A 20,871-nucleotide genomic window follows, 5' to 3' on the forward strand; every position below is an offset into this window, starting at 1 on the left:
TGGCTCCACAGATCGGAAAGGCCCGCCCGAACTTGGTGGATCCTTTTTCTGTGCAGTCGCCTGAGTCGCCGTGCCGTCGCGGGCAGTTGGCTGGAAAATGACAGTGCAGTGCAACCCTTGAATTCAGTACAGTAGAAATCCCAGTAGTTGCAACACCTAAAAAATGCAGATCCATGTAAACAGTAACCTATAGCAATTACCCCCAAGTATCCTGGCAGCCAGTACCTGTACCCACCCAGCGTGTATGTGATTGGAACCACAGTAAATGCGAAATTTCCAGCAAATGCAAGATTTTTCCGAGACTCCCCATAGAGTTTGGATTAGTTGCATCCACTAGGGTCTTTATGTACTGTACCCCAGCTGACCCAAAGTCCACTTCATGCGCCGTTGCCGTTCCAATAAAGTGAACAAAGATGGACGCGACACAGATGCTGTCATCATCTCTTCGTCGTAGTGGTGGTACTTTACAGAGTCAGCAATCAACCACGGTTCTTTGTCATATCCTGTGATCACTTTACATACTTCAAGTCGCCGAGTTGGTATTACCTATTTATCCTTCCAATTGCGAATACAACTGAACCGAATCGTTCTTTAATCGTCCCTGAGGAAAATCGCGACCGTGTCTCGACCTGTCAATCAATCAACACAACAGATCGCATGATCGCATTCTACTACGTCTAGTGTACATATCCTTGCCGAACGACAGGCCCGTCAAAGAAGCACTGACGCTACGTTTGCAACTGGCTCGACCGACCGACCTCAATCGATACGTATTCGATACAACACTCCTCTTTCTCCATCTCACCGTTCACCATCCACCTCCTTCCTCCGTCGCTAGCTATCCCCTTCAGTCCGTCCTTCCTCTTGGCGACAGGAAGGTGAAACCGTTAAGCAGTTACAAGACCACCGTATGTACCTGGGTTGTAACTTACCCTACTGAGAACCAGTCCCGTCAGTGCAGTCTAGGGAAGTGGTACTGTTTGGACACAGCAAACACAACTAAAAGCAGGTGAAACTCGCTGGCCTTGGCGATCGTCCCGTCGCCCATTCAACACGCGCCCTGATCTTCTTTCCTTCTTCCTAGCTACACGCTACCTCTACCTGTACCTACACTAGACCCGGGCAAGCAAACATCGATCCAGAACCTAGACCTACTATTCCACCGACCCGCGGCTGATGATTTGACGACTGCTGCTCGACCTTCTGCGACTGGCCTCCGCCGCTGCCACTGCCACTGACTGCTAAGACGACGACGACCCTTGCTTTGCGACTGCACTACTTACCGCACGGATCCATAACCATATCCGCCAGATATCGACATCGATCGACTCTACTAACCGCGCCCGTGTAATTCGACTGGACTGGCACCGTCTTCTCCATTCAGTTCCTGCTCTGCTCTGCCACAATCATCATGACCGAGACGGCTACATCTTGTCACCACGGTACTGATTCTCCCTTCTGAGACCTTGTCCACTCTTTGCGCTACCTACCCCCTCGTTCTCTCTGACCTCGCACCCATTCATCACACCGTCCCTCGTTCAACATGCATTCCTTTGCCTCTGCCTTTCGCCATCGAAGCAATTCTGCTCCACCACTGAGCCAGTTCAGCCGTCATTCAGTCGCTGACCCTATGCCAGACCGAGATGATCGTCCCGAGAGGACTGGTCGCCGACGACCCTTCTCGTCGCTGATGAAAAAGTTGAAGAGCATGAAGCCCGGCGATGCTGTTCGACATGCCAGCTCCAAGCGAAACAACCTCAAGAAACAGACCGACAACAACCCGTACGCCGCCGTTGGCCGCTCCAACTCGGACCACATCCAGATCGCCCTGACCCCGCCGCCGACCAGTCATTATTCGCTATCTTCGGCAAGAAGCGCGAGAACATCGAGCACAACATCGAATGAACCTTCCGATGAGTCTGTCAGGTTGTCCGCCGACGGTCGCCCACCCCCAACCATGGGCGGTCGATCGACTATAGCTCCAACTGTCGTCACTGATCACGAGACGTCGTGTTCTATGGCCGCGCCGTCGTACGGGGCCTCCTCGGTCACTGGCACAACTCGCACCGTAAATATCGACTCTCGTCGGGGAAATGATAGCACCTTTTCGTCCCCCGCGCCGTCTGTCCGCTCCTTGACTACAACCCTGACGACAATACAATCTTTGATGCCCAATGGCGCCGCTACGATGCACAACAACAGCAGCAACCAGAACAGCACCAATACGTCCAACAGCCCTAATCACCACCATCACAACCATCATTCTCAGCACTCCAACTCACAAGTCATCCACTTCAACCAACCTTTCCCAACGACGGCCACTCCCGTCTCCGCCATTCCAGCCCATCTTGTCCCCCCGGGTCAGGGTGGAAACTCGCCTTTCTACCCAACAACCTACCATACCGCCACGGCGAACAATCTGCTGACCGACAACGCCTCCATTTTGACCCTCGCATCCTCCTCCAAGCGCCGCCGTCGCCGCTCCTTCGACACTGACGCCTCGGTCCGTGCTCTCGCGCCCTCTTCTCTCTTCGGAGGCAGTCGCGAGTCTCTTCCTCTCAGCGTCCTCAGTTCCAACATGGAAGGTGGCACAAGTGGGGGCATTACCGGCGCCACTACGCCCGGTGGTTTATACCGTGGACCCAACGGCTTAGCCAACGATCGCACAAGCATTTACTCGTCTACTACAGGAATCCTAGCCAGCGACAGGAACAGCTTCTACGCGAAGCAGGCCATCGGCGGGCCGGGTGCTGGAGGAGACGCAGCTAGTGTGAGGAGTGGGCTGCTGGGGCATGGAAGGGCGGAGAGTATCAGTGGCAGTATCGGTGGGGGATTTACTTCTGCGCCGATGAACGGGAGCTTGGTCGGGCTCACGGCTGCGGCGTCGCCTAGTCCATTGGCTAGTCCGAGGGATAGGGACAGGGAAAGGAGAATTAGTGGCGGGGTGGGTAATGTGGATGAGGATGTTGAAGGGGAGGAGAGGGCATGATGGAGTTTGGGCTGTACGGGTGACGAGGATCAATGGAATGAATAATGGTAAATACGCTGAGGAATTGGGACAGGACAGGAACATACTAATGGCATGGTGTTCTGGGACGGAAACAGGGTAATGGGTGAAACAGGATCCTCGGGTTATATGTCTGGAGCTCAAGTGTTGGCGTTTTGTTCCTCTGTCTATCGTGTGCATTGTTTTTTTCAAGTGAGAATGGGATACCTCTGCAAGCTCTGATGGTCACTATGGAAACAGGCAAGTTCTCTTTGACTGAAAATCTTTTCTGGGCTGTTGATTCATCTTCTGGCATCAAGTTCCTGGCTTTTGTCTTGTTCAACTTTAGTTTTACTTGCCATGTTTTCCTCAACACCGCTGCATTTTCTCGGGACTCGATCTCGCTTTCGGAATGTTCTTTTCCTGTTGTTGGTTTTTCATCCCTTTCTTTGGGCATCCTTGTTCGGCGCCGTTACCTCTTGCTTCTTTTCAATCGTTCCCTCCCCATCGGGGTCTGTTTTCGTCTCTGTTCGGTTCCATTAGGGCGCTATTGGTTGGCGTTTACATCAATGTATTGTATATATAATTCGTAACAATTCCCAAAGAAAGGTGACATCACACAACGCAATTTCAATACGATGTTTAGACAGAAGAATGTGAAGTCAGGCGGTGAGAGTGAAGGCTCGTACGTAGAGGTTGTGAATTTTTTTTGTTTTTTTCCTTTTTTTTTTTTTTTTTTTTCCATCCGCGGCATTACTGAGAAACTTGCATTGTCGGACAGCTTGAAGAGTTGCACAGGATTGTCAATCCATCTGTTGGTAAAGAAGGGCTTGGTAATCCAGCTCTGGTCCAGCGAAGCTCACAACTATTTTAGCAACGGTCATATTTACGTAGAGGGGCGTTTCAATAACGTCTTAGGAGGCAGAATATAGTCTGTTTTCAGTCCAGTACGGGTTTGTTTGTTAGCTCGAGACCTCGTGTCAACTTTCCTATACGTTTCTATAATTGAGTAACGCGTATTATCACCCTGGAAACGCCATTCCTAATATTCAATATATTATATTAATTCCTATTAATGCCTTTACATATTGTTCTCAGCCATTTTAACTCATAAGCTTTGGGACTATTCGGGATTGATTTCGTCTAATTTACACCACAAGAAGTACTGTACCTACCTAGTGTACTAAGCTAACAAACAAACTAGCATCGGACCGTATATGTTACAAAAGCGGGACAATCTCCAGTCCCAGAGATTGATCACAGAAACATGGAATTGCCTACTGATTTACAGGACAGGGTCGGCACGTTCTTGGAGTTTCCTAATATACATTCCGATGCTGGTTTGTTTGTTAGCTTGGTACACTGGGTAGGTACTTCTGGTGTTGTATACTAGACGAAATCAATCATGAATGGTCCTAAAGCTTATAAGAATAAGTTAAGATAGCTCATTACGAATTATAAAGGCACTAGTAGGAATTGATATAGTATATTGAATATTAGCAATGGCATTTCCAAGGTAACAACACGCGTTAGTTAGCTGTGAAGACGCATAGGAAAGTTGACACGAGGTCTCGAGCTAACAAACAAACCAGTACTGGACTGTAATACTAGAGTAGTCGGGTAATACAACATGTAGAGTTGGTCCGCTTGACATTGGCGAGTGTTCAATGGAAGAGTATCTAGCTGCAGTACGGGATATTGAGAGAATACGACTTATTCAATTCGTCCACAGAAGTCTCGCATCTTCGACTGCATTTTGCAACGCACCCAAAATACCGGCGTGACCAATACCATTCTCATTGGTATGGCAAAGGCGACAAGTCAAGGCCTTCGACCGTAAGTTTGAAGGAATCGTTCCTAAGCACCACGGGTTAGCTTTGCACGCCTACCAGACAACAAGATATCAAACCAAGCAAAGGAAAAGAAGCATACCTCGAATAACTCCCCGCAGTATCCAAATCCAGCCGTCCGCGGATACAATCCTCAAAGTCAACATCTGCCCATATAATCCCCTCATCATCCTCCCACTGCGGACCAGCAAGCACGTCTCCAAACGGCGAGACAATCGCCGAGCCACCACGAGACACAAACTCTTCCTCCGTCTTGGCACCAGTGGACCTATCAATAATAGGGGACTTGAACGTTTTCCCATTGTTGTCCGGCTTGGATGCCAGAGCCGGAGCTGGAGCCGATGCTGCTGGAGTAGCAGCAGAAGACAAGGAAGTCTTGGCTGTCGTGGTGGACACGGCCTCGTCGTCAACTTCGGCTTCCGCCTCGACTTCGACAACACCTTGCTCGTTGCAGCAGGGCAGGACGATCTCGTTGCCGTCTTCGTCGAAGATGGACTGTCTGCGGATATGCTTGGGACGGCTGTGACTGTCGCTGCGAGAATATGGCGAGGGGTCGGCGACGGCGCTCATGCCGGTTTGCTGCTGTTGCTCCTGCTGCTGCTGGGCGAGAGCGGGGTCACCGTTGGTCTTGGCTTGTTGCTTGTCTCCATCTTTGCGCACACACATGTTGGAACTGACAACGAAGCAGCGTCCTTCAATGGCAACGGTCCTCATCAGGGGTAGCCATGTGTCACGGCCATCGGCGGTCGGGGCAAGATAAAGGTTGATATTCTGCGAGTAGAGCGATTGGCGGAGCATGGGCATGTAGTTCTCCCAGCAGATGGCGGCGGCGAGGTTGATGCGAACGCCGCGAATGACGGTGCTGACGGCGCGAAGGGTGGCGGGAGAACCTTGGGCCCAAACTAGTCGTTCGATAGCGGTCTGTTTTAGGGAGTTCTGGGGTTAGAAGTATATTCGCATAGGAAATAAGGGGGAAAGACACTCACAGGCATAACCTTTCTCCTCTTCCCAATCATGCCCATCTTCGGACACACATAGACCGCACTACAATAGAGACTCCCGCCCGCCTTCTCGATACACCCCGTCACCAAGAACACCCCCGTCTCCCTCGCGATACGTTCCAACTCCTCCCTGGTCCCATCCCCCCTCTTGTTCTTCACCTTGTCCCCCTTGTCCCCCTCCTGCGCCCTTCCCTGAATCTCGTCACCAGCTAACTCCCTCCGCACCCACTTCTCCAGCCCCCCGGCACCCCCTTCCCCAACGATATCCCCCAAATCTACCGCGGCCTGGAAGTACCGGAGGTACTCGTCCCTCCCCTCGGCCGACCGCGAGCCCATCACGCACCCAAAGTTGGTGCCGCGCGGGTAGCCGCCAATGTAGGCCTCGGGCAGGAGGAGAATGTCAACATGGTTGGAGGCGGCGCGGCGGGCGAGGTGGGCAATTTGCGAGAGGGTTTCGGGGGTGGTGGATTGGGTGGAGGGGGAGGCTGTAGCGATGCGGATTTTGGGAGGCGCCATGTTGGCGGTTGTTGTTATTATTATTGTTGTTGACGAGGCGGGTTGTGGTTATGGTGTGGTAAGATATAACCTCTCTGTTGGTGACTCCTGTATGGGAGCAGGAACAAGATCAGGCTAGCAGGAAGTGAGGGAACACAAAATGAATATTCAGCTTGGGAGGAGCCCCTCGGGAGCTTGGAGCAAAAGAGGGGAAGCTCCTTAAAGCTATTCCCACGAGGTTCAGACTTCCATCATGCATGCAACCAAATTAGTCACCGTCACGATGATGACTCCTGTCGTCCCTTCTATTCCAGAGCTCCAAGCGCGGGGGACCTCGGCATCCATCGGCGTCTTGGTTCTTTGTGTTCGGTTCCAGAGCCATCAAAGTATCGGAAGCTTCCGACCCCACCCCACGACACGACACGACGGAAATGGTGAGAGTCATCTCAGCTCGGCAACGGGCTGATATCACGAGCGGCCGGGGTTCGCTTAAGTAGTAGGTTGAAGGGAGGTAGTGAGGTGGTGACTGACTTGATCTATTGCTGCAGCTGGGATCAGGGGGTGTCGCCTTAGTGGCTGGCACCCCCGCATTTCATTTTTCCCTCCTTCCATATTCATTCTATAGAATCAACACCTTTGCGCCCTCAAGTCCAACATCTTACCTTATTGTCTATGTTAATCAACTTACCAATGGTTATGCCAGTGAAATGCTATCAAATGTCTATGGTGTCCATGTTTGTACTGGATGCCGGCCTCTTTTGCGTGTGTTGCCAAATTTCAAAGGGGTTTGCCTTGCCCCGCCGTTTTCTTATATATAACCCTAACCCCGTGACTTCTGCCTCCGAAGGACAGGATCGCCTTGGCAAGCTTGGCGTTGCTGTCGTCCCATCTTTGGGATAGGATGAATTCGGACCGAACTCATCAAGTGTAGGGTTGGTTTCTAAGGTTTTGAGGCCGATGAATATCCCTCGAAGGGGTGTATTATGCAATGGTCATGTTACATCATGTTTGGGGTACGATGTTTAATGTTTGGGGATGATAAGTCGGTGTCTCGTTCTATCAAGTAGATTACTGCCTCTAGGCACCTGTGCTACTTACTTCTATGAAAGTACGTATCTCTAGAGGTATGTGTCCGGAAATTCCCGTTTCATTGCCCAGTTGTAGGTGGTAATTGCATGCCAAAACTAGGTCGTAACCCAAACATTCCATTCCACTCCGGGGGGCAGGATCGTTATGCCACGGCATACCTAGGTACCACCTAGAGGTAGGTACGAAGTCATTGACACAGCTTTTTTGCCTGTTACAGCTGCCGCCCTATCATGTTTTCACCTCCCTCCTTGGTAGTTGAGACTTTGCTGAGACGTATGTATACCTACCTACCTCTAATGATAGATTCCTACGTACGGAAAAAAAAAAAAAAAAAATGAGTGAACAACCGCTCGTAGTCTCAGCCTGAGGTAATCCATAACCATGTTTATAAAAATCGGCCGCGGAAATCTCCTCAACATCGTCGTCAGCCACTAAAGACCGTTGAAACGGGGTTATCGCGCTGGAGGGACCGCCGAGGTACAGTCCAGCACTGGTGTGCTTGTTAGCTCGGTACGCTACCTAGGTATTGTACCGTAGTACTCTATATACTACGTAGACGAAATCTATCCCGAGTAGTCCCAAACCTCGTATGAAGAAATTAAAATGGCTAGTACGAATACAAAAAGGCATTCGCAGGATTTGATACAGCATTTTGTATATCAGCAATAGCGTATCCAAGGTAAGATTAGGCATCCGTTAGCTATGAAAATGCCTAAGAAAGTTGACACGAGGTCTCGAACTAATAAACAAACCAGTACTGGACTGTACTTTTTGTGACGTAACATCTCACGATTATAAGAACCTTAGTGGCCAGCTCGACCGGAGTTCAAGATGTACACAAGTACTAGACCCAGCAATAAAAAAGTCATAATAAAAGATGTTAGTGATGTGTGGTTTTCACATACAAGGCCAGTCCTCCATCTCAACCTATACCTAGTTCTGTCAACGGAGCTCTGTGGCCGCGGATCCGAGATCACACGCCACCCGCTCAGAGACGAACACAAGTGTCCTTGCTGGAAGACATTTCTTTTCATTCTCTTATGCTCGACAACGTCCCACAGGACATTTTAGACGAAGCCAAAGCGCGGATCCGACTAAGGGGGGAGATCATCGGGCTGAAAGTCGAACTTGACGAAATCCACAGATGCTCATCCAAAAGCATCGTAATCCATCTGCGGCATCACGTACGAACGACCCCTTGTGAGCGGACTACGTTGAAAGAACGAGGAAGCTGGATAATATGCTCGATGTAGCTGAGCGTGTAGAATACCGGCGCGAGTGTGATCAGCATCACGAAGACAATGTCGCAAGATTCCAACCTATGTTAGTTGGTGATCTGGATGCTACAGTCCCCGATCAGGTTCGCCAAAGGGATCATCTCTTCCATTGGATGAGGAAAATTGTCTATAGGATAAGGTGGTTTGTCGAAATGAAAAGGAATCAAGGACGCAAGACTCATCCCGCATGAAAAATTGAAAGGAATGTTTCTCCAGCGAAGACACTGGTATTCGTCTCTGAGCCGGCAGCATAGCCATAGAGATCCGTGAATAGAACTAGGTATAGGTTGAGAAGGAGGACTTGCCTCATAATTGAAGTATCACCCATCTCTGGTATCTTTCATCGTGATTCATTCATTATCATTATCATCATCATCATCATCAACAGGATGTTATTCGCTAATATTGGTAGTCAGCCAAATGCTGCAGCTCTTCGGCGTCTAATCAACCAACCGAACGGCACACAAAGCAGAGCTTGTTTTTCATAAGAGAACGAAAGGGTTTCATATACTCACACACTATATATCAAGTAAATGGGCACCAGACTGGTGAACATTGAAAAAGAGAAGACAAAGCAAAAAGAACAAAATACATCATCATCAGTCAGAAAGAACATCATCATCAATCTAAGAAAATATCATCATCACCATCATCGTCAGGAATATCGATCGTCTCCTCATATTCTTGTCCCCATTCTCACTGCCGCCAGCCCTCAACCCATTCGGGAAGTCGCTGGTGTTGTATGTTTGTTTATGGGTTGTGACCCAACGGCGGAAACAAGTGGATGTGGCAGCTAGGATGACCACTCTAGCGGTACCTTCTTCTACTTCCATTACCTCTAGCGATTGCGCCTGTCCCAGTCGATGCAATGAACATTCGTCAGATGGAGCCCCATTTGTACGCTGTCTATCTCTTCGTCAAGACCACAGAATGCGGGGAAGTATGGGCATCTCGAGGTCGTATTGTCCAGATCAGTCAAATGACGGCCACCGTGGTAAGCATAGCCAGTACGGTGGTAACAGGCTATGCGTTCAGCGGCGGGGGTTGCTTCATCATAGAAGAAAAACGGGCAAATACGAGGCACGAGGACGCGGCTGGTGGTCACTCCGTTATAACCATGCTGCTGGATGAGTGCTGCTGCTTCGGTAATGTGGGTAGGTGCATGCTTATGCCATTCATAAGGTTCAAAAAGCCACGTATGGCAGTACTTGCAAAAGTCGACATGTGGTGCCCAACCGGTGTATAATTGATGAACCTCCCATACATGTCTCTTGCTCGCTTGAGAAGGTTGGCCCTCCTCTGTGAAGCCTGCCTCCTTCTGGGTTGCTAGCGCAAGAGCCAAAGAAACAGCTCAATTGCTTAGTTTTGTCAGGCAAGGTTTTGGTCATCGTTCGAATATGCGTGCGGTAGTGTTCTCGTAGTCGCATGTTGTTTGCGAATGTAGCTGCACATGGTACAAATTGGAGATGCTGGGTACCGTGACCGCACTGTCAGTAACAACAAGGCTGATCTAACGGGCAGATAGCTTCGAGAAGGATTTTTGGATACCCAGTTCGTTGGTTTTGGCACAAGAGTGTACATGCTCATGTGCTTTATGCACTTGTGTCAGGTCTTGGTAGCAGAACTTGCACTTGTACTGCCCTGGTAAAGGCTCTTCTCCAGGGGGAAAGTCATTGATGCCATGGCAGATCTTGAACCACTTCATCAGGACATCGGCAGTTTGTGTCTCGCTTCCTTGGGCTTGTTCGAGTTCCTCCAGGATATCTTTGTAGGCTGAAGTGACTGGGTACTTGATCCTGTGGATGCCCCTCTTGGATCGCTGCGTAGTCATATTGTGGCGGCGGATGGCCGCGAAAACGTCATCTTGGCCGACTCCATCCTGGCTATCCTCGTCCTCGTCGTCACCACCATCTGAGCCATCTTCGGAAAGTTGAACTCGTCGTTTCCATCGAGTTCTTCAATCAGCTGGACAATTTTCCTTATCTGATGGACAATTTTCCTTATCCAATGGACAGTTTGCCTCATCCAAATAGACAATTTTCCTTATCCAATGGACAATTTTTCTTTTCGATGAGCATCTGGCGGATTTCGTCAAATTTGACCTTGAAGCTCACGATCTCTGGCCTTCGTCGAATCCGTACTTGAGCCTCGTCTGAAATGACCTACGGGACATCATCGCTTCTAGCTAGTGAGACAGATAGTAGCTGAGTAACAGATTGCACTGGCTCCGTCCTCTGAGCATAGCAGGGAAGTCGACAGTGGAGATCTGGGGGTGATAGGGCCAGTATGATGACGCTTTCGTATGACCCATCAAGAATTGTCGGTTGTTCGTTGTGGTATGCTCGGACAGAGCGTGGGCCACTCCTCGACGAATGCAATACCCAACAAGGCGGTTTCTGTAACCACAAAACCTGCCTAAACGTCGAATTCGAGGGCGTATATCAACTGTTTGGACTGGCTCATTCGCAGTGCGGCCAGAACGCACGCGGCGAAGGACAGGAATACTGTTCATGGCCGATTTGAACTCGATTGGAAGGCCAATTCTGGCTAAGTCTTGAGGTACAGTGAGACGATAGAGATCGTCCCACAATGTTACCTATTGCTGGAATACCCCATCAATGATGGCCAAGATCAGTAGTAGTCTCAAACTGTCTTGCAGTGCTAGATCTGTCGCTAGCAAGCCGGGAAGAACAATGGTATTGTGCTTCGAGCCGTCGAGCGTGTGATGTTTGGGCCGTTCGAGCTTCTTGATGGCCTTATGTCAAGGATATTAATGTCACGGTTGTTAGATCTCGTTTCGCCTGTCTTATCCTCTTTCGTTGACCAACCTGGCCCAGACCCGTCAAGCTCTCCGAGCCATAGCTCGAGGCAGACAGATCGGTGGTCATTGTCCTCCGGAATCATCTGGGACTGCACCGGGAAGACGCCCCGGACTAGGGTCTCGCACACGGGCACGTCAGCGCCGTGTTTGCCGGAGCAAATTACCGTGTTGGAGCCGCAGCGTTTCCGGAGCTTGGGGCGGGGGCGGAGGGGGGCAGGATTGGGACCAGTTTGGGGGGGTTGGTCGGGGGTTTCGTCGGTGGTGGTGGAGGTGAGGCTGGCGGTGACTGAGGTTTTGTCCTTGAACCTGGGTGTGTGTGAGAGAGAGATGCATAGATGTAGGGGGGTATTGTGAAAGGGATGATTTCTAGACGACGTACCAGGTCATCAGACCAAACTGGGTCTCGATTTGGCCGGCGAGGACCAGGTCGGGGTCATCCTCCTAAATCGTGAATGACGGAACCGAAGCCGAACGAGACGATAAGGGCCGCGACCATGACGAAAAACTTTAGGGAAACCGTACTGAAAGCGATGACAGGGGCGGAGTGTTGTTGATTGTGGGAATCTTTCGAGGCTTGGTGCTTGTAGCTGTTTTGCACAATCAAACTGAAGAAGGAGAAAGAAAGAAACAATTCCCAGACCAGGGACGCGTCTTACTTTATAGAAGGAAAAAGTGTGCAAGAACACCGACCAGGTGGTAAGAACGAATTGCTGATCGGGCATCAACATGGAGGAATATCATCTGCATGCATATAATTTATCGGCCTTCGGGCCTCCGTTGCATCTTCTTCGGCGTTGGACGGCATGGTGGCAAGCATCTTCCAAGCCATTCCGTCAAAAAGAAAGTGATGTATGTAAGGGAAGTTACAGCCCAACTGTGTTGTTGCTTTCATGTGGAGGTTGAAGAGCGAGGGGTTGGTTGAGTAGAAGAAGTAAAGTGTAACTGAAAAAAAAAAGAAAAGCGGAAAAAAAAAAGAAAAAAAACCCCCCCCAAGAAGCCACCTGAAAGTACCTAACCAAAACCCAGCCCACCAATGCGCCTTCCAATGTGTGGTTCTGGTGGTTGTGAGAAAAAGTACAGGATCCCAGCGAAAGTGTTGCTTCCTTTCTATCCACCCGGTGCACCGCGGTCGTAGCTTCCAATTCCGTCTGCAGCCGGAGGGATACATGACATGTCAATAAGCAATGATCAAATAATTCACATGTCCGCTGCCCGTCTCTATCCATACCGTAGAAACTTGGGGGGTTGAATATCAATTTTCAGGGAAATCAGGCATACGTAAGGTATTCTGTGCCTCTAGGCACACTACCCGAAAATATGCATTTTATGACCGCCAAAAAAAAAAAAAAAAAAACGATAAGCGAAGGAGACGTTTTGCTACCCCGAAGTACTGTCTGATGCCCTTGGAAGGTGCAATGGTGTCTGAAGTATTGGCGGGGTATTTAACTGTCTTCTGGGCTTTTGTTGGCTTAGTCTTCTTTTCTTCCTAATCAACCGCCCTCCAACCTTTCAAATGAACCCACCTTGAGCACCACGAGTGGTTGCACCCTCCTTTTCCAACCTGTCTTTTCGAGGGCCCTCGCTGGCTGGTGGTGTCTTGAGATATTCGAAGTCACCGTCTTACATACAGTTGCTGGTGGGCATGAATGTTGCAGTATGCTTACAGATTATGCCTGGTTTCCCTGAAAATTGGAAAAATTCAACCGCCTAAGTCTATACGGTACATTGGACGTACGTTTCTTGGTGTTCGGACATTGTGGGTGTGGATGGATTGCGCTCGAGAGTTTTGTGAATGACGAAGACCGTACCAGTCGTGATCGTTAAGATGGAAGAGGAAGAGGGAGAGTGATACTTACCTTGTCACACTTCTTTGCTTCCAACCTCCATTGCTTTCAATGCCCACATTAGTGTGCTGTCTCGTGCTTGTAGATAAAAAAAAAAAAAAAGTTAGAAAAAAAATTTCAAAAATAAAAATAAAAAATAAAAAAAAGAAAGTAACGACCCCATCGTTGAATAGAGGTAGCGTGACGGTCGACCGCCTCAACACATCAGAGGTCGAACTAGAGTGAATATGACCTAGACTGTCAGATTTCCTGCTAATCTCTTCTCTGCCGCGTGGTGTCGGTCTTTGAAAGGTAAAACGGCGCGGCGCTGGTATCGATGATTTGCACTCGGGGCCTTAACGTGGGACGGATTTGTCAGATGAATGATGAAGAAGAGAGTGTCCGAGACGTGATCATGATGGTGTTTTGCTGACAGGCACAGAACGGTGATCGTTAAAAGGTTGGAAGGGAGGTTGCTATGTCCGGACTTGACGGTCGTTTCCCTAGTATCAACCAAAGGGGGCATTAGTCTAGAGGTAGTCGCCAGAGAAAGAAATGTTGATAGAACTTTAATGCTTTCCTTACCCTCTTGTTTGCTGTTGCTTTCTCTTCCTACCGAAGCTAGCCAGCAAATAAGCGTCGTTTGCAGTCGTGCTGTGAATGGAAGGACTTACTATCGAAGACTGCCTGTAGATACAGAGGCTCTTGTCAGCTTTGGTACAGGAAAGGTCCGTTAGACAGTCTAGAGGTGCTGTTCCAATCATGACAAGTACACATTTCAACTTCAGGGACTACGTCAATGCAAGTTCACAACTCAAGTGTTATCCATGGTAATGTTATTGGTATACCCTTGAACCGACAGAATAGTCTCTACTTGATCTCTAAGCTAACAATGCTGTATTCCAGAATCGAGAAGTAGAAAGAACCAACGTGCAAGCGAAAACGCCACATAACTATGCTGAAGGCAACCGTCCGACTCCCGGCTCATTCCTCAATGTATACAAATGCTGCACTCCCAAGCCTGACAATCAAACGAACACAAACAACCAACCTCGACAACATATAAACGCCATAAGTATGCTCGATAACGCCTCCCTTTTCTCTACCTAGCCGTGTCCAAAACAAAGTGCCCCGAATCAAATCAAAATCCATCCAACGAAAAATCATCCGTAAAACCTCCATTGAGTAGAACCGCAGCCAACCTCCGTCTCTGCAGCGTGAGCTGCCCTGCAGTATATGACTTCTTGGGATTAAGCCCAAGCGCAATGCAAAGAGCATTCGTGATGGTGAAGACGCCACAGTCGTACCCGTTGGTTTGACGTGGAGCTTCGTAGTCAATGGCCGACCATTCTGACGCGACCCATTTGTCCTCAAGTGTGACTCTGACCCATTCAAGCAGTTTTTCTTTGATTTCTTTGTCACCGGCGCCCGCTCGCATCGAGTCTAGGTGCGCTACGGTCCGCTTCCCCGGCCGTACAACCGCCAATGTCCAATGTGCGCCGTCGCAAATCGGAATGAGTATCGTGTCGATGTCGAAAAAGTTGTTCTTCCTGACACCTGCACGGCGCATCAGGCGCCCGCACTGGCTCGGCCCAGCATCAACAAGCCGTGGCCAAAAGTACGACGTGAAAGCTGCACATTTGGGGTCGGAGTCTTTGGCCCCTGCCGATTTATTGACGGCATTAGCAATATGGGAAATACTGCCAATGATGACGTTGTCGTTGAGCCAGGCTTGAGGCTCCAGCAGCTTCTCAACAAAATCTCGCTTCGTGAGGGGCTGCCCGTCCAGCATCTTTGCGAGTTCCGCGGAAGAGTTGGCATAGAGGACATTGGAGACTTTCTTCTCCCAATCGTTGCTCAAGCTTCCGATCAGGGGGCGTTTGGGTACGCGCAGACCGGTCCGCGAGGCTTGATCTTCCTCTTCACGGCGCCTCCTGCTTTCCTGTTCTTGTCGCCGCTGCTCTTCCCGCCGTTTTCGCTCTGCTTCTTTGTGCAGTCTTTCGGCCTCTCTGTGCCGCTCCTCGATATCGCGGCGAATTCCATTCTCCCACTCGTGGGCCAGTTGACGACTAACCTCCAAATCCTCGAGCTTTTTGGTGGCAATTGCGAGGTCATCGTCAGCCGCTGACTGCTGGACCTGACTGGTTGCTGAGGCCTGCTCCACCGAAGGGTTGGATTCGATTCGAGATGGTCCAGAGACAGCTCCCTCCGTAGCCCCGATATCTTCTTGCTCGGCCTTTCGAAAAAAACGATCGAGAATTGATTTCTTCTCCCCACGTGCCCCTTGAGCTGTCTTTTCGTTCCTTTCACGTCGCATTCGTTGCAGAATTTGTTTGCGGTCCTCGATGCCAAGCTCCGGCTTTGGGTGTTCCTGAGCGCCGCTCGCCTGAAAGTTTTCCAACATTTCTTGCCGGATTTCACTGAGAAAAGGACCATATTTGGTCTCGTGAACTCGGAGTCCCATTTCCGCGTCATCTCTTTCGACCTCCTTTTCTGTCCATCTGGTCATATCCGAGACGGTAAAGCTTCTGCTTTTGTCAACCTTTGCGAAACGATGAAGGTCTCTGGTGGTTGGTTCTGCGTTCCGGTTCGCGCTATTTTCGCGGTCATGGACGTAGCTTTCGGTAGGATGGTGCCACTGCACATTGATGGCATCTTTAAGGCTCATCACTTGCACAGGTACTTCTTTAGGCGGCGCGTAGCTCGCCACAGGCGCAACAAAGTCGAGTCTTTTCTTTCTATTGGGGGTGGCGACATACTTTGTTGGCGATTCAGGAGTCGGCCATTTCTTGGGCTTTTTGAGGATGCTTTTGGGTTCCAGTACAGGTCGAAACTCCTTGGCATTGATTGATGCACGTTCCGTGTCCTCTTCATCAGATGAGGGATATTTGAATTCCCACCTATACGCAAAACTGAGATCGTCGATAGGGACATCTTCGAAAGCGGCGTCCGGGCCGGTAGGGAAGGTTCCAGGAATGGAGGATGATTCGTTTTCCGTGGGCTTGATATAGCTGGGTATGATTTCGCGCTTGTGGATGGCATTGGCATCCACGAAGACCTTTGATAAAGCTTCTTCGAAACCTTCCATCCCGTGCATGTGGTTTCGCAGCACCCATGAGATAAACTCGGCGGCCACTCTGGCCTTCTCGTGCAATGACCTGGTGTTCTTCTCCGGCTTGGTGTCTTCTCCATAAGCGATTGTTCGCGGTGGTTTGGGAAACAACACTCTGTACGCATCAAGGTTATGCTGAATGTAAATGTCCTGCATCAGCTCGTAGGCTGTGCAGGCGCCATCGAGGTACAACTTTCGTGCCTCCTTGTATCTCCATTCCCGTTTCTTTGTGCTGTCGGTAGGAAGCACAGGCCCAATACTTGGAGTGTCGGTCATTAGTTTGTGCATTGCGATGTTGAGTTGGAGGTCTTCTCCTTTGTTGGGGTCGAAATTCCTCCTGATGTCTTCGAGTGAGTGGCTGTATGTGACCAGGGAGCGACTAATTAAATCGATGCGATGGTGGAAGACATTGCCGATGTGGTCGAGCGCATCTCGTCCGACATACGAGATTGCGTCGTCGGCCCAGGAAAAACCCGGGAGCTCGTTAGAGTATGCATCGGTCGAAGGCGTACAGTGTCGTTTCAATCTCTTGACTGACACGGTGCCGTTGGCATCGTCGACTTTTCGTGTGTCAACGATGTCGTAGTGGGTTTCACCCGGGAAAAATCCAGAGATGAAATTCCGGACAGCAGTGAATGGGGTGGCCATCGTGATCAGGGCCCGAGTAGCGAGGGCAAAAGGGTTCATCCAGGAGCTTTCCATGGGCGTTTCGGACGATGGCGCTGGCTCTTGCTCTGGCGTCTGTGGATGGGAAACTTGGTCAGCGTCTCTGCTCATCTTCTCTCGCCTGTCCTTGATCACAACAGGGGAAGAACTTACACTATCATCAACTGCTGCAGGCAGGACCCGTTCCACCGCCTTGTGCTCAACGTTCTCAGAGATGAGCTCCAGCTCGCCAACCTCCGCAACGCGCTTTCCGTTGTCGTTAAGACGGGGCTCGTGTTGCCGGCTGAGTAGCTCTTGGTAAACTGGCCAGTAGTTGTCCGAGTCGCGGCACACGCAATGCCAGTGCGGATCAGCGGGTTGTTGAAGGACAGACAGCTTGGATGGGTTCTCGTCCGCAATGTAGAATCGGATATGACCAGTAGCAGCAAGTGCGGCCTCTTTGGATGTGTAGATGGTCGGCACAGGGCAGTGGCAATCGCGCATGAAGTGCTGGTTTCGGATGGCAATGTACAGCTCGTGGGCGAACCGGACGCCCTCTTGTTCCCGTCGTGCGTCGAAGAGGGGGGTCTCAACCGGTAATGGAGGAGAGACAGGAGTGGCGATGTTGTGGAAGGTATTGAAGGAGGTGCAACCGCGAGAGCGGCGCGAAAAGCGAATTCTGACCATTTTGCAAGTTGTGAGCAGTGATGTTCTGACTTGTTGGTTTTTGGTTGTTTGGGGGAAAGAGGAGAGAGGGAACTGGAAGAGCGTGGGATTCCACTTACCTATCAGCCCAGGTTTCAAGTTCGGGACCGAACCTACTCCTGTTGCCCGAACCTCTAATCGATTAGACTCGCGACCTGAGGCAGCGCGCGCGTGGCCAGTCCTATGGGCGCGTCTGGCTGCTGTAAAGGAGCTCTAGGGTGGGGCAGTAGCACCTATATCGTCACTGAAGGAAGGCGCGGTGGCCCGGAGTGGGTCCACTGTTCCTTCCCTGTTACAGCGCTGCAATACCAGCAAAACAGTGCCGCTATGGGGGATGCCAGTCGCGACGGCGCATGGACGCGGAAAAACGAGCAAATGTGATGATATCGCCAAATGTGCGATGCAGCAGGAAAAGAGATGCTTTGGTGTTGAGGCTTGCTGTGCGAGTGGAACAAGACATTCCCGGTCATACCCCATTCCCGCCGCAACGCTGCAAGTAGCGCGGCTGTTGATTGGTGGTCGGCTCGCGCTACGATTGGTTCTTCAAGCCTCAACATGCCCCTGCTGCGACCTACACTCCCCGTGCTCTCGCCAGTTGGGGCTTAGCGCTGTTCTTCACCACCCATGTGCTGGCATCCTCTCTTCCGTCATCGCGCCCATGCAATTGGTCTATTTCGGAGCTCGTGATGACCGGTGCACGGGCCATATCAATCCCGAAACCAGCTCTGGAAGCTTGACAACCTACATTTGTTCGTATACATACGTAGTCGGTGATAGATACTGTAGCTGTATAAAGTGGACGTGGTCGCTTAATAATCGGCCTAACATCAGACTTCGCGAACGGCCACCATGTACTACTGCATCAACTCTGATCCGTCTTCGTACACTACACACAGCGAGCAATCTACTAGGAAGCACGTGTCTTGAACCTTCAATCCCCTTTCTAATGTTCCTCTATAATGTCAAGCAGTTCGCCAACGACAAATGAAAGAACCCGTGCAACGTAGATCCTGCCTAAAGAATATTGAGAAGGCTGCAAAACGACCCAAGTGACATTGCAAACTTTTCCGGTAGCCACATCCAAACCCAGCGGCCAAACGTCTAAATGCTCAACAAAGGACCGGAAATCTTTCTGCAAGGAGATGCTTGCAATGCCAAACACATCCCTCGCTTGTTTTGTTCATTGGCGAGTTGGTCGGGCAACCCAGTCGACCCACAAGGTGGTCCCTGTATTGCCGACCTCCCACCCATTATCCCCAAGCTCATCCCCCATCATCATACGTCCCCAAACGCTTCGAAATCGCGTTTACTTGGCGAGCTCTACACCTGACGTGGCTCCGAGGGATTTTTTGACATCGCCTGCGTGTTTCATGCGTTAGATCAGGTGCTACTACTGGTGTTGAGATGGGAATAGGTGCTAGAAGAATCCGGGTTAAGGGTGATGCTTCGGGCCGCGCGCAACGACAACCCGACACCCTCCAGGATTCCCAATACCACCACAAGCCCATCTCGCTGGCGAGAATAAGGACGAACTTACCATAGATGGCGAACTGGAAGGCAGTAAGGGTGCCGACCATGAAGAGACGGGCACCGATACCGGTGTAAGAGCCCTTGAGGCCGAGCTCCTTGGCGATCTTGACGAGACGAGAGGTGGTGGACTCGCCGGGAGCACCGGGGGTCTGGGAGTGAAGCACGTTAGCATAGTCCGGCTGGGTATTGGATTGTCTGGCATAGTTACCTTGTTGATCTTGGAGAGCATGGTATCGGCGGGCTGGGAGACGATGGCAGCGGCGAAACCGGCAATGAGACCGGAGCCAAGGTTGACGGCGGTCTGGGCAGAGTCGGACATATCCTTCTTGGGGTAGACGCTGTAGACGGCCTCGGCGACCTTCTCGTAGACGACGAACTTGGACATGGTGTAGGGGATCCTGGAAGAAAAAAAGCACGGTTAGGGGCATGTCATGATGACCGGAACATGGGCAACATGGCGACTTACTGCTTGAAGAGAATGGGTCCGAAGCCGGCGTAGAAAGCGCCGATACCCTCGTTCTTCAGCATCTTGCCGAAGCCGCTGATGAGGCCGCTGGCATAGGTGGGCTGGGAGACGAGACGGATACGGGTAGCCTCGAGGGGGCAGAGGGCAATGTCGGCAAAGAACTCGGCAGCGGCGGAGGAAGCGAGGTAGACGGCAGTGCGGTTGTTGGTGGCGGTCTCAAGGCCGAGCAAGTTGATGCTCTGCTGCTTGAAGAACTCGTAACCACCGAACTTGAAGGCACCCTGGAGGAAGTAACCAGCAAAGGTAGGGCCGACACCGGTCAGGAGGGCACCGGCACCCTCGTTCTGGACGACCTTCTTGAAGCCACCGATCATGCCATTGTTGTAGGTGACGGGGTCGAGCTGAATGCGAGTCTTGACGCTGTTGTTATGCAGACGTGTCAGCAGCGCGATTCGTGATATCTACGAGACAGAGGCACTGGGCTGCGAATTCAATGCGCCCAATGCCATGACAGTGTATACAGAAGCTGAAGGCGGGACAACATACACATCGACAGGGGTGAGGGCACCGTGGGTGACGGAGCAGCAGATGGCACCAGCAAGAGCGAATCTGCCGTAGAGGCTGGCAGCGCTCATCTCGGGAGCAGCAGCAGCCTTAGCCTTCTCGACGACGGCGTCGACCTTGGGGGTAGAGGGGGCCATTTTGGATATCTGGGTTTGGACGACAAACAAAGACTGAGTGGAGATGGGTTGACGGGGAGAAAAGAGGGCAAAAAGAGCAATCGGGCGGGAAAGTCGTTCGCGACGGAGGTTGGCGATTGAGCCTTTTTGGAGAGTGGAGGTGGACACGGAGGCACGGGAGGGTGGAAAGGCCGGCGCTGCGGAAAAACAATCAGAAGACGCCAGCCGAAAAAAATTGGTCCGGTAATTCCCGGGTCAGGTATTGGCCAAGTACCGGTCCGCAGCGGTCTTTGTACCCTTCTATTCCATGCCCCGGCCGATGTGGTGCTCCATAGCGTCCACCAGCCAGGGCAACAGGGCCGAAAGTGTTTGAGAGAGACCCACGAGACGT

At 51.0% G+C, this 20,871-nt stretch overlaps 5 protein-coding genes across 6 annotated transcripts; 1 reads left to right on the forward strand and 4 right to left on the reverse strand.

Moving 5' to 3' along the window:
* Positions 1-401: 401 nt before the first annotated feature.
* NCU05386 lies at positions 402-3,634 on the forward strand. 2 transcript variants are annotated; one of them, XM_011395267.1, is made up of 2 exons: positions 402-1,442; positions 1,638-3,634. In XM_011395267.1, the coding sequence occupies exons 1-2, from the start codon at positions 1,412-1,414 to the stop codon at positions 2,987-2,989; spliced, it is 1,383 nt and encodes a 460-aa protein (XP_011393569.1). In that variant the 5' UTR covers positions 402-1,411; the 3' UTR covers positions 2,990-3,634. The 2 variants fall into 2 exon arrangements, with proteins under 2 accessions (XP_011393569.1, XP_011393568.1); XM_011395266.1 differs by having other exon boundaries at positions 1,404-3,612.
* An 814-nt stretch (positions 3,635-4,448) lies between these two features.
* NCU05387 (hydrolase) lies at positions 4,449-6,804 on the reverse strand. Its single transcript, XM_958107.3, has 3 exons — positions 5,823-6,804; positions 4,919-5,757; positions 4,449-4,843 (listed from the first exon to the last, which is right to left on the reverse strand). The coding sequence occupies exons 1-3, from the start codon at positions 6,351-6,353 to the stop codon at positions 4,783-4,785; spliced, it is 1,431 nt and encodes a 476-aa protein (XP_963200.1). The 5' UTR covers positions 6,354-6,804; the 3' UTR covers positions 4,449-4,782.
* A 3,404-nt stretch (positions 6,805-10,208) lies between these two features.
* Positions 10,209-12,241, reverse strand: NCU05388 (hypothetical protein; the record flags this gene model as incomplete). The annotated part of the gene is made up of 4 exons (XM_958383.3): positions 10,209-10,609; positions 11,527-11,825; positions 11,899-11,960; positions 12,176-12,241. The coding sequence occupies 4 exons, from the start codon at positions 12,239-12,241 to the stop codon at positions 10,209-10,211; spliced, it is 828 nt and encodes a 275-aa protein (XP_963476.3).
* Positions 12,242-14,167: 1,926 nt separating this feature from the next.
* NCU05389 (hypothetical protein) lies at positions 14,168-18,218 on the reverse strand. Its single transcript, XM_958384.2, has 3 exons — positions 17,885-18,218; positions 17,274-17,778; positions 14,168-17,195 (listed from the first exon to the last, which is right to left on the reverse strand). Exons 2-3 carry the CDS (start codon positions 17,601-17,603, stop codon positions 14,484-14,486), a joined length of 3,042 nt encoding a protein of 1,013 aa, XP_963477.2. The 5' UTR covers positions 17,604-17,778; positions 17,885-18,218; the 3' UTR covers positions 14,168-14,483.
* Positions 18,219-18,531: 313 nt separating this feature from the next.
* NCU05390 (mitochondrial phosphate carrier protein) lies at positions 18,532-20,855 on the reverse strand. Its single transcript, XM_958385.3, has 5 exons — positions 20,347-20,855; positions 19,801-20,220; positions 19,543-19,732; positions 19,342-19,483; positions 18,532-19,163 (listed from the first exon to the last, which is right to left on the reverse strand). Exons 1-5 carry the CDS (start codon positions 20,499-20,501, stop codon positions 19,111-19,113), a joined length of 960 nt encoding a protein of 319 aa, XP_963478.1. The 5' UTR covers positions 20,502-20,855; the 3' UTR covers positions 18,532-19,110.
* Between the last annotated feature and the right edge of the window lie 16 nt (positions 20,856-20,871).

The sequence above is a fragment of the Neurospora crassa genome, linkage group II, assembly GCF_000182925.2.
Source record: "Neurospora crassa OR74A linkage group II, whole genome shotgun sequence".
Classification (NCBI taxonomy): Eukaryota; Fungi; Ascomycota; class Sordariomycetes; order Sordariales; family Sordariaceae; genus Neurospora; species Neurospora crassa.